The 13,539-nt window shown below is 42.8% G+C and overlaps 1 protein-coding gene across 1 annotated transcript in view; it reads right to left on the bottom strand.

Annotated features, from left to right (window-relative positions):
- Nucleotides 1-13,539, bottom strand: part of ANAPC15 (anaphase promoting complex subunit 15) — a 75,624-nt gene that overhangs the window by 8,109 nt on the left and 53,976 nt on the right. The window contains exons 2-3 of the mRNA XM_085628572.1: nt 13,221-13,343; nt 247-306 (exon numbers count right to left, since the gene is read on the bottom strand). Coding sequence (XP_085484698.1) covers nt 247-306; nt 13,221-13,340 — 180 coding nt within the window. The 5' untranslated portion in view covers nt 13,341-13,343. The remainder of the gene's footprint in view (nt 1-246; nt 307-13,220; nt 13,344-13,539) is intronic.

Here is a 13,539-nt window from a genome sequence, read left to right as displayed (position 1 = left end):
CTAAAAACCAAATAACGAACGCATAACAAAAATAAACGCTTTCGAAAATGTGAAGGTTTTTTTGCCTAATATACCAAATTCAGAAACCAGATCAGTCGCCTTCCATCTTTAACAAGGGAATCAGCTTCCAATATTTAATAGTAGGCGTACACTACTTTCATTTCAGATTCTCGTTCCCAGAGCACGAGTCAAAAGTCATGTAAAATGCACATTCATATAAACAAACTAATTATTGATTAAACTTACCTCTGAGGCAGGTTTACCTATTGGTACCAAAATATTGTCTTTTTCAGCTATACTCTGGAGCTGACAAGGCAAAAAAGTAAAACTGTAGGTTAAGAGACACAACCATACAACAACTGAAAATAAGAGCGATGAACACTTATCTTTTTGATCTATTTTATTACATAATTCAAAGCGCACACGTGTAAACTTAATTTTTTACTTTTTTGTTTTAACAGATTTTATTGGTTTTCGAGGTACCATATGGGCAAGCCCAGGGAGCATCAAGCATGTAAGAAAATAATATACATTTGCACGGCACCATATATGGCCCCCAATGCAGTCTGCGAAACAGCAGACGCTGAACCCCCTCCCCTTCCCTTCCCCAACCACACACCATACATCATACATCATTATTACATTATCATGTAATCGTATTGCAATCTTGCCCCCTTTTACCTCTACACAACACCATTGTCTTCTATCGGTGAATTTCTCACAACCAACCTATCTATTGGATCAGGGGGAGCCATTGACCCCAGAAGTGACAGGTCTATGCCACGATACGCGGCCCATCTTGCTCAGATCTTTTTGTGGACATACCCAGGCCTGAAATACTGCACCTTCAGCGGACAGGCACCTATCCATTGCTTTTTTCCAGGTACCAATACTGGGTGGGAGTGTTGCCTTCCAGTGTTGGGCAATTTCACGTTTAACTAGTGTAGGCCCTAGAAACAATAAATGCCTTTTATATCTGTTCCCCCCGATGTCTTCGGTACTGTGTAGGAGTATCAAACGGGGGTCTGCAAGAATGCTTCATGCCAGCACCCACCCCTAGCAGGATCTTATGACCGACCAGCAGTGTCTCAGAGCCGTACAGGTCCACACTGTGTGGAGAAACGACCCCTCCTCAGAATCACAACGTAGGCACATAGGGGACTGAACAGCCCCCATCCTGTAAACACGTAAACGTGTATAGTAGACCCTGTGGAGATATTTGAACTGGATCAGACGGTAGCGTGCAGAGACCGCAGAGTATCTGGGGCTAGCCAGTGCCTCGGCCCAGTCATCATCCATCAGTATGGGCACACCCACCTCCCACGCCGCCCGGGTCCGGTGTAAAGTGGTCTTGGAGTGTGTAGTGAATGTTTGATACATTTGACGGATCTTGTGGGTTCCCAATTCCCCCATGCAATTTTTTTTACATTTTTGATGTGGAGATGTTTTTCTGTACCTTGGCATTCCTTCCACCATTTCTTTCATGTGTTGATCATCTGACAAAATGAAGCTCCTCCCTTATCTTTTCATATCTTTAGGTCACAAATATTCTTGTTTTTCAACGAAAACAAACACATTAGCATTATTTCGACTAATGTCATTTTGAATGATTCTGGGCATGTTGAGAACTAGCAAAGCAAATGCAGAAAGATGGTGGAAATGCAATGCAGACCGGGTGGCCTGGATAGCCTTTATGAAAGGCAGCAAATAAGGGAAGAAGGCTTTCTCCACAGGAAGATAGCTACTGGCTTTGGCGCTTTAACAGTGAAAAATGAGCCACAGCACTTTATATATTTAGGAGAAGAATGCCAAGACGATATAGGATCTTCATGACCCACCAGGAGTACACAGTTGATTCTTGAAGACAGCAGGGAGCTAGGACTAAAAGATAGTTGTAGAAAATAATTTAACATGAATTTGGCTGAGCATGGCTGCCAGTAAAGCTATTTTAAAAATTATATATATATTTAGGAGGAAACAATGTTTTTTTCTTTCTTTCAGAGCTGGGATTGGTTGATGGAATAGCATTTTGAACTTTCTGGAGCCAGATGTATTGGTAAATTGGAGGATAGTTTATTCACAAAGTTGGGTTTTTGGAAAACGTTTTTGCTACCGTCTCAGATTAAAAATTAAGACATTTACGCAGCCTGTGCCACTGGTGCGCACATAAAAGCGGACTTGCAAAACAGTAAAACATGCCGAATTAATGCTATAAAGGATTTCCCTGTTTGGGGAGGGGCACCTGGAGTGGGGAAAAGTTTAGTAGATCCTTACTGCCCAGAAGTCAAAATGATAGCCTGATTCCAAAAGTAAAAACATTTCAGAAATAACACTGCTGAAAGATTTTTGATAAGAAATTGAAATTATCAAATAAGGAAATACATGATTTTCCTGTGATAACATTCACCTTAGAGCTTCATTTAAAAAACTAGGGAAATTCCTAGATTTTTAACACATTTTTTTAAAAGAATGTCAGAGACATGGGTAGGGCACATTTACAAAAGGGATTTGAGTTTTCACAAGGTTTTCTGAGGGCAGACTATTTTCGAACGTCACATTCATGCAGTATGAATTCAGTGGTAAAGACCGAGCTACCGCTTGCATGTGTTCTGGTGCTCTCAATAACTAACGGCACCACATTCCATAAAGAGGTATGATCAGCGCTTCTGTTCATTGGGAGCAAGAAGGCAGCTCTAAAACAGCACTAGAGTCACCAACTTCCTCAAAATTCACATACGATTCAGTGAGCACTGAAGATAAACTATGGCCTGCAACTGGCAATACACGGACAAACCAGGTCATTATGGTTTCCTTTTCCTGTTTTCATTCTGATCTTGGGACTTTAGCAAGGTTTTCTGTACAAACACAGCAAGCGGTATACAGCAGCTGCACAGTTAACGTTCAGTTAACCATTTCCCCAGTTGGGAGTACCATATAACTGACTTCACAATGGCTAAAAGAAGATGGCGCACAAATAGGTTCACCAATAGCACCCTCTGATAGGATAAATATCCCACAATGGTTTGCTGTCAGAGTAACATAGTACAGATAATGACAGAACATTGCAGAGAAATTAACAAGAAGGTTCTGTAAAAACTTGTTATCTGATTAAAATTTAAAAGCAGTTCCTCAGGGCGAATATCACATGTTCTTAAACTTCTCCCACCCATGCCAAATGCTTAGAGTGAAAAGTTTAGTAAAAAAAGAATGAGGGGCACATGACCTAAATATATGAATTGAGGCAGGGTCAAACACAGACTTGTAACATTAAGCTTTGCAGGTTATGACTTCAGGGTTTCTCTCATAAATGTATAATTAGACTCCTTACTCGCACTTTTGACTATGTAATGTCTGTGCACAAAATTCCCAGATTCTCTGATCCGGGTAAGCAGCACAAAACGGGACTTCCGAAATGTTTGATATATTTAAACCAGTTCAGCCTCTAGCATTAAAAATGATCTCAAACTGAAATATTCTAAAACTCAGTCTCTTATGAGGGACATAAAAATAACACCTCACTTGTTTTCCAAACTTGCTCTCTGTTTTGGGCCCTCTTGTGCACTCTATCAGGAAAGTAAGAAACATTGGGGCAATTCTAACAGGACATTTTGATTTTAGACAGAGGAATCCAGCTATAAATCCCGATTCCATTGTGGCCCATTTCTATCTTAAGTAGAGGAGATGTGGCCTAATGGCCATAGCTGCCAAATTTGGTAGTGGGGAACCAGCTTAGAGTCTGGCGTCGGCTCAACATCCCGTGACTCTGGGCTAATCATTTAATCTTGTGCCTAAAAAAATGAAAAAAAGAATCTGCTGTCCTTGTGTAATGTAAGCTTGTGTTTATGTAAAGCGCCCTGATATCTTTGGGCCAAGTTTGTGCCACATAAAACTTTGCCTGAAAAATACAGTGGTTGGGCACCCAAAGGATAAAAACCCCATCGTTGCACCTTTCAGATTCCCCTGTAGGAACAGCATACATTACATGAGTGTTCAGGGGTCCTTAATTTTTATTAGAAAAAGACTCATTAAATAAATGTATGTTGTTTTCCTCCTTTCTACAGACTCCTGTGATGTATTGGCTGCAATCCAGAAGACTAAAACATCCTTTGCACAGAAATCTAAAATCAATTCACAGATTACAAATATAAGAGAAATGCTTCAGATGTCACAGCAAGTTAGTCGGTACTGCCGCACTGCTGCGTGGGGAAACCCAGAGCATCATCATTTGAATATGAAAGGTAGCTCTAAAATGCTATCAGTAGTATTCAAATCTTTATTTCGGTTATTGCTAACCATAAAAGACATACATAAAATATACAATTCATCATTACAGGAACACCAACCATTTTGGTGCACGAAGAATATTGCTATCTAAAATATGGACACAGAGCGAGGGGCATGGTTTCACTGGTCCAGGCAGTTTCTCAATCTAATACATAATTTTAAAAATTCCTTCATTTGGAGAACACTGTCACTGTGCAAAAGCTGCAAGTACAAAAGAGCCGGTCTGATTTGTTTAAAATCAAGTTTTTTTTAAAAGAGTCACTAAATATAATTTACGAGGAAATTCATAAAATTTGCATAAAAAGATAAAATGCAGCATATCCTGCGGAGACTTTCCGTCGCAGCCGCAGGGCGCTGCCACTTTATTAAAAATGTCACATTTGGGTCGGATAAGCAGATGATGAAATTGGTTAAACCTAAATCTGGTCAGTAAAAATTTCTCATGTGAAGAAAAAGACCCTTCCAAATATGGTTCGATGGCCAAGGTAGTCTTAAGCATAACAAATTTTCTCACACTTGGTTTCTGGAGCTCCACGTCTTCTCTTGTGGTCCTCTTATCACACAAAAATAATTGTTTTATGTGCTCCAGATCTCCCCTGATAATTGATTGTGGATTAGAAAAAAGATCAGGGCGACCAAGTTTGTCAAAATTTGTTTTTAAATAGCTTAACCAAGGAGAACTCAATGCCTTGTCCAGTGACATAAAGTCCTTAATGATTAAGTGTGTTAGGGGTATGTTCTCATTTAGCCAAATTTTAAGCCAAAACATCAAAGGGCGTAAGGAAAGCAAGTCGCATATATATTGGGACCCCAACTCCTCATGGACGGCGAAATTAGCCGTACCAGATGGGACACACAATAGACGCTTCATAAAACGATTTTCAACAATCTGTAATTGCTCTCCATTAACATACCCCCAAAGTTCACTACCATAGGATACAGTCGCCACAGACTTAGCATTGTACAATTTCAACATTGCACAGATTGGCTTTTTTCCCAATTTGGTTGCAAAATTAAATATTGATGCATTAACCCTCACCATTTCACCTTTTTTCTTTACAAGATGGGGTTCCCAATTTAATTTTGTATCAAAGAGAACTCCTAGGTAACAAAATGTTTTAGTTGAAGGTATTATTTCTCCGCCAATCCTAAATTGGAAGGGTTTTCTTGGTTGCTGACCAACTTGTAACACAAAGGATTTGGAGTTATTTACCAAGAGGTCTCTATCTCTCATAAATGTATTAAAAGCTGTTAATAATGATTGCAATCCCCTCTCGGTCCTAGATATCAGTACTGCATCATCTGCGTAGAGAAGTATTGGAATTCCTCGCCTGCCAACTCTAGGACAGTCAGCATGAACATCTTGTAGCACCCCATCTAAATCGTTGATGTAAAAGTTAAAAAGAAAGGGGGCCAGGATGCAGCCCTGCCGGACACCCTTTCCAATACTAAAATTATTAGATACACTCAAATCCAGGGAATATCTCACATTGGCACTGGTATTATGGTGCAGGGCAACCAAGAAATCAACCAAACCGCTATCAACCCCTTTAGACCTCATGGATTGCCACAGCTTACACCGATTGACACAGTCAAACGCTGAAGACAAATCCATAAAGGCAAGATGAATGGTACCCTTCTGTATTATGGTATATTTACTTAAGATCAGGAAGAGATTAAGGCATTGAGTAATTGTGGATCGGCCTTTACAAAATCCGTACTGCGAAAGAGACATAATGTTCTTTTCCTCCACCCACTCTATCAATCTTTGCAGTACAATTCTTCCTACAATCTTGACCATAGAATCTAATAGAGAGATCGGGCGATAGCAGTGTGGGCTGCCCTTGTCGCCCTTTTTAAAAACTGGGACGATTGTGGAAACACCCCATGATCGTGGGCATCCTTCTTTTACAGCTGCGTTAAAAACTGATTCTAAAATCGGTGCCCAAAAGCTAGGATCAGATTTGTACAAATCAGGGGGGATCCCGTCCGGGCCAGGAGCTTTTCCCCCTGTGATTCCCTGTATGCCCTCTAAGACCTCAGTTCTATTAAAAACAATCTGCACACCAGTTTTACTACAGTCAGTACTAGTATCCGTGTCCTCTGTACAGCAATATAGTTTTTTAAAGTGCTCTTCCCACTCCTCCTTAGATATATGACTTTCAGTACCATTTCCCGGGTCCTGTGTCAGAAATGGTTTTCTCATCAAGGCCCAGAAAGCTGTACTACTTCCAAGGGTGGCAGGATCTAAGATCGCTAACCACGCCTCTTCCCTTAGAAATTCCTTATGTCTTGCAATAGTATTTTTATAAATCGTTCTACATTGCTGGACATCAGCTTTTATCCTAGGCTTGGATGACAATGCTGCTCTTAGATTTTTGGCTGCTAGAGTGCAGTCCTTGTTAAACCACTTTGGACCTTTTAGGGAGTCTGAATTTTTTGTAGGAACTGATAGTAGTTGAGACACCTTCATTGCTAACCGGTTGAAGGCATTTAGAACAATGTTTGGGAGTGCATCTACTTGCGTGCATAACGAAATCTCGTCAGCACAGGTAGTTTTTATTTTGGTGTACAGCTGGTCAGGAGTTACCATGGACCATCTCAGACGGCGTCTGCCATCGGTGGTTTTCACCCTACCGATGAGAGATTCCACTCTTTCTTTTGCTATCAGTGGACCCCTCAAAAGAGCAGTGAGAGGATTGTGGTCACTGAATTCACTGACTTCAATAGAGAAGGATCCTACAAAAGACTGCATAGCAGAAGTTAACATAATAAAATCAATAAAAGTTGCCCTGTCATTCCCCTTAAACGTTGGGGTATCAAAACGCTTATTTGGGGCCATCAATGCCATCATAGGGGTTAATTCTAATTCATTAAGCATATCATTCAAGTGTTCCCCCTCAGTTGTGTGCTCAAAATGAAAGTTCTCACAGACCGGACAATTAATTTCTGTGATCAATTTAAAAAGAGGGTCTCCACAGGGATGAACATTAAAATCCCCAACCACCATGAGGTTGTGAAAACAACCCTTCATGGAGTTACTAATAAAAGAATGCAGTGTAGCTATCTGACTAGAATTGGTGCTACAAATAGTGGAATTATAAAAATTAACCAGACCGGCCGTGCAGTTTTCTCCATTTAAAACTAAACCAATAATGCCAGTGTGGTTAGTTGTAATTCTCCGAACCTTACAACATAAAGCTATAGATATAAACACAACCAGGCCCCCCTTAGCTCTGCCCCTATTTGTTGCTACTGCCGGTACGTAGTAGGCCTTAAACCCTTCCAGGAAGTAATTACAATCGATTGACCAAGTTTCCTGTAAGCAGATAATTTGGTACTTTTTAATATACTCAATCCAATTGCAATCCTCCATTTTGGAACCAAGACCCGCAATGTTCCAAGATATTATATTATTAGAGATATTGACAGCCAAATTACGTTCCGAACATTTCATATCCGTTAAGCCATGAATTTCCTGCCCGCCCGATACCTCCTGTCAGTCACATAGCTCTAATCCCGAGAGGGCATCAAATCTATTATGAGTTGCAATGTTGAAATCATTACCTCTCTGTTGCCCCACGTTATAATCAAACCCATCATTAAGGGGCAGAGACTGTGAGGGTATACGTGTTCTAAATGGGCCAGGGGTTGGTGGATTTCTAATAAAATGGGAATAAAAGAACCCCAGAGGACGTATGCAAATACTGTTGGGAGTGTTGGCTAGTGCAGCAGCTCTAAGTAGAACTGTAGCAGCATGCTGAGGATGCCTAAAATTAATAATAATGCAGTCACCATTTGTTGTCTTGCTGGACGATCCAATCCAGCTGACCCTTCTTGTCGTTAATATTTGATCTGCATACTTAACGGGAAACCCACAATTCTTGTTAAGCCAGAAAACTGTCCTATTCTTTAGAGAGTCGTGATTTTCTTCAGACACCTGATGTGCTTGGGGCTGAATGGGAGGGACATTTGTAAGCACAGCCACATAGGGAGCACAATCAGGAGGAAGATTTACATGACGAGTTTTCTTTGAGTGGGTATGGATCAGATTTCCCTCAAGAGATCTCGTATTAATGGTGTTCTGCAATGTTATTGTCGTGGGACCTGATAAGACAGGGTCAACAACAACCACTTTATTCTGTGTGTTAATCTGCCTATTTAATGGGATATTGGATACACTACTTTTTAGTGATCCCGGGTCAGCCACGAATGGATTATTAATGGCTGCATCTGATTTACCAGATACGCCAGCCAGGTGGGATTTTAACAGGCCACCTAATCTATCAACTTCTAAGGCCATAGTATCTAATTTATCTAGCAGTGGTTGCATCAGCTCTACAATTTTTTCCTCTAATTTTCCCTCCAGAGAGTGAAATAGGAGAGTTAATGATTCAGGGGCGATATTAGAGCTCAATCCGCCCATGCCACTACCCTCCCCTAGATTCTTTTGCAGTCCTCCACTGTAAGAGACTCTACTGCCCCTCCCGGTTTTACTCTTGCAATGGTTGCCCGTGCGCTTAGCTTGTACCTTCCTGCACAGCCTTATTGGTCTTTGCTTGGGTGAAAGGGGAGATAAGGGTGATGAATCTTCCTCAGTTAATTCTATTAATTCAGGTACAACTTCAGGGTCATCTGCAATCTGATCTATGTGTATTTGCGCTGTAGTAATTACAGCCGCCCCACTTCCCCCGTTCAGGCCATCTATAGGAGCTGTGACTATCAAAGGAGGCGGTAGTTCGGCAACATCATTACCTCGCCCTAGGGACGCTCTACGGGTGTTGTTGATTTGGGTCACCTTTTGCACCAGATGATTATCCATTGTGCCAACCCCCTTAGTGGGTTTATTCGTCTTAGCCTTATGCATATTAGCGGTAATCCTTGGAACCAAGCGCTTTGTTCTTTTTTACCAGGGACTATATAACCCTCTAATTTATCTTAAACCCACGTTACACAACAATGAATAGTTACTACACAGAGACTGTCTACAATACATACAATGTCCGTGGCCCAGTCCAGTCTCTTCCTTCCTCGGAGGGCCTCAGAGGGCCCGCCCTTGGCCCGGGCTTCGCCCGGGCGCTGCCCACGCGCGTCCCGCGCTGCGTGGGGCCTGTGAGTTATTTATACAGCCCGGGCGCTGCCTGATGACATCAGCGGCAGGCGCCCGGAGCGGAGGGTGCTGGGAAGTGTAGTTCCGCCGCCTCCCGGCGGTGTCCCAGATCGAGCAAGATTCGTTTTGGCCCCGAAGAAGCCGTTCCCCTCACGGCGAGCCTGGTTCCAAATGGTAGTAGTGGTGAGTTCAAAGAGCGCGTCCCCAAATGCTATCAAGGCCTCATTTACCTGGGGCCTGCATTAAGTTGGATCCTAAACTTAGCTCTTGCATGGTCCTACCCGTAAACACTTCAAAAGTGCTGGCATGCCCTCCCTTTTTCACTTGGACCTCAGAGTCTCACCCAGTCACATCTAGCTGTGAGGTGCCAGAGTCCAGGAATAGCAATGTACCCTAATCAAACAAAGCAGATCAAGATTTGTAGTCTGATTTATGGCCCTGGTGGTGCCAGCAGAATTAAGTGTAAAATAACGAATGCCACATTCGAACCATGAAACGGTTAGACCAGTGACCGACTGGTTTAATTGTTTTGTTAATTTTCTACGTGTGACTAAGATACAAGGAAACAGATATAAGAAGACTATTGTAGCTCCCAAAGTCTAAAAAAAAATCTAAAGAAGCTTTGATTCCTGCAACAGCTTTGAGCAGTCCCAACAGCTAGATGGCCATGGTCAAGGTGCTGAAATCCTTCATCCAATCTCAAGTGGACCTGACCTGTGGCAACTGTCCCCTCATACAACAGTAACAATATGGCTCCTCAAGTGATTTGGGATAGGGTTTCTGATATTTCTGGATCCTTATTCAGGATCCTTCTAGATGTCCCCTCTGCAATGACAGCGGTTTTAGATTTCAATAATTATAGTGAAAAAGAACTCCATGCAGCATCATCAATCATGTAGGAAGAGCTCAGCAACAACTCAATGTACACATAATGTACTTTTACCCCAAAATCAACAAGCATTGGCATAGCCAATAGGTCTCGCCTTTGAGACCTTGTAAGTAAAAATAAAAACTGTAGTATAAGACTCCAGGATTACATTTACTTTCTTAGTTAGGATGCAGTAAATGTGAAGTCTTACAATTCATTTTTTTTTTTACTTACAAGGTACCAAAGGCGAGACCTATTGGCTATGCCAATGCTTGTTTGCACACAGCTGTTGAAAATGTTAAGAAAAAAAATAAAGCATTTGCAACAACACATGAAACTGGATGTAAAAAACAGAAGAAAACTACATTACTGGGATAGGCCTGGAGCAGCGAAAAGTGCCCCAACCTGAGGTGTTGTGGACAAGAGCCGAGTGAGGTGGCAGTTAAGTCTCGGATATGTACAGCATATTTGCGTGGAGTTTAGGGCAGGTCAAACAGAGCAGTTTTGGCGAGGGATCAGGAATGTAAGTAGTGCTCGTGTAAATGAGGACGACGGAGCAGCTGTGGCGAGGGGGAGGGTAATGTAACTGGTGCTGGTGTAAAACACTCCAAAACCTTTGTGTTGATTTCACGCTTAAAAAAAACCTCCCAAAAACAAATCAACCCAAGAAAAATTGACGGAAGTAAAATTTAATGAAAATCCGACGGGCGGAAATGCTGTCAGGCAGTGGAGGAATCACAGACAGCCTTTTGAAGGTGCCGGAGACGGAGTTTAAGGCGCCTGCTGCCTTTTCACTTTTTTTAAGGTGCCGGTGGGCGAGTCTAAGTAAGTAAGATGCCTGCCGCCTTTATAAAACTGAAAGCGCGGTGGAAACGAGGCGTTTATAGTGCCGGTGGCAGAGTGTAAGTTAGGTTCCTGCCCCCTTTATAAAAGTGAAAGGGATTGACAAACTAACTGCACAAGGAATGTGCAGTACGCCATTGACTAAATCAGGGCGTACCTTGAGGTTATCACGCGCTGTATTTGTGTGGGGGGATAGCAGAAGCAGTGATGCGGGCACGGTTTAAAGGAAACGCTGCATTTGTGTCAAAGGTCAGAAGCAATTTAAACAAGACAAGCCCGGCAGAGCGTGGCGCGTGCGCTTGCGGGGTAGCACATTCCAGGCGGGGGAGCGGACCCTTTGAAGTAGGATGCCAGGCGGGGGAGCGGACCCTTTGAAGTAGGATGCCAAACGGATTGCATGGCGGCACGATGCACGTGATTGTGCGCGTGCTCGCCATGCAATCCACTTTTGGGAACACTTTTGGGAGCCCCTTTACTAGAGTCTCGCTGAGCGAGCGCTTACGCGATAGCCAGCGAGACCTAACAAGCATTGGCATAGCCAATAGGTCTTGCTTTTGGGACCTTTTAAGTCTTTAGTTATGCAGCACAATATCCTTGGTGAAACAACATCAACTGTTGCATGGCTAAACACTTATAAGGTACAAGGTTTAGCCATGCAACAGCTGATGTTGTTGCACCAAGGATATTGTGCTGCGAAACTAAATACTTATAAGGTCCCAAAAGCGAGACCTATTGGCTATGCCAATGCTTGTTTAAAGTGGAACAAGAGAGATTGCATGAAAGCGGTGCCGTGAAACAAAGTGTGGCGCCCGTGCCTATAAATGTATTGCGCGTTTGCGAGCAAAGGAGCATGCTAGTAAATAAGTAATTGGTGCCCTGCGCTAGCGCCATGTTAGCAAATAAGTAATCGTCTCCTTTAGTAAGTGGGAAGAGACGTCTGCGAGGAGTTCTTACAGCATGTTCAGTTGCAATGGGGGGCAGAGGCTCGGTCTTGCTGGGCTCCCTCCCACCCCACCCACCTCTTAAAACATGCAGTTTGATCAGTACAGCAAAAGTTGATCAGCAGCGCCGCTGCTGCTTTTTAAACGTGGACCAAGAGAGATGATATGAAAGCGGGTGCCGTGAAACAAAGCGCGGCGCCCGTGGCCATAAATGATATTGCCTGTCTGCGAGTAAAGCAGCATGCTGGTAAATAAGTAATTTGCACCCGGAGCTGGCGCCATGTTAGTAAATAGGTAATTGTCGCTGGGCATTAGCGCACATAAAAGAAATTGTCTAGGCGGGCGCCATGTTACCACAAGCGTTGGCCATTTTTGCAGCGATCGCCCGTAAGTGGTGCGCGAGTGTGTGAAGCAGGAAGTGGGATAAGGAAAGGGGGTAGCATGGTGTGCACTTTTGCGGCCGCTTTGATGTTCTCAGTGGCCGCGCGGCTCACTGAGAACATCAAAGCAGCCGCGAAAGTGATCACGATGGACGACAAATGGTGTGCGCGCCCGGCGCACATGCACTGTAGGTGGAGGCCTCAAAGAAGCACTAGTTTGCACTTCCAAATGCTGCTTACTAAAACTCTCGCCAGAGCAGCGCTAAAGCGCTGGCTCAGGAGAGTCCTAAAAAGGGACACGCTGCCTATTACAAATCTACAGGTAATTAAATGTCAACCAAGTTGAGGTCAGATCTGGGCCTAAAGACATGCACAACCATCAGCCGATGTTGAAGATTCTCTTTTGAAGAACAAGAATCTCTAATAATTACTATGAATGGGAGATCTTCTCCCATCCCCACTATTTAAAGTCATTAATTGTAATTAATTAAGACAGTTTCCTCGCTTTCCTTTCTTTATGCACAAGCACAAGAGCTTGTCGGGTCGGAGGCATACTTAGGAGCAATCGGATTCTCAAAGTATACCACACATCCTCAATGTCTTGATACAAACACCATACCGTTTCAAGATTTGGATCTTTTCATTAATTGCAATTTAAACTAAGTTAACACCGTGATACTCTGAAAACACTAGCTAAGGCGTAATATTAGGATTGTGACCTCATTGCACATATATGGTCAGATAAAAAAATAATCCCCCCCCACCCCCCCCCCCCCCTCCCAAGTCATAGTTACCCAAGCTTGGTGCTGCTGTTCCTGCTGCTGAAGCTCATTCTCATCGACGCATGGTCGGTCAAGGTTAAACCAAAGGGACTCCGTTACTTGTGGAAAAAGTGATGGGAACAGTGTAGACATCCTCTTTGTAGCCAAAAATGGGAAAAACAACAAAAAAGTAATCTTTAAAATAAATCATATGTATATATTGATTCCATTAGTAACTGACATTTCTAGGTTTTGATGGACTATGCATCCTGAAAGCAAGGCAGTAGCACCAATGACAAAAGTACCAGAAAGAGACATATATAGCCTGGCTGACTAACCAAACCTAAACGCT

The sequence above is a fragment of the Triturus cristatus genome, chromosome 10, assembly GCF_964204655.1.
Source record: "Triturus cristatus chromosome 10, aTriCri1.1, whole genome shotgun sequence".
NCBI classification, from domain to species: Eukaryota; Metazoa; Chordata; class Amphibia; order Caudata; family Salamandridae; genus Triturus; species Triturus cristatus.
This window is presented reverse-complemented; position numbering and strand designations above follow the sequence as displayed.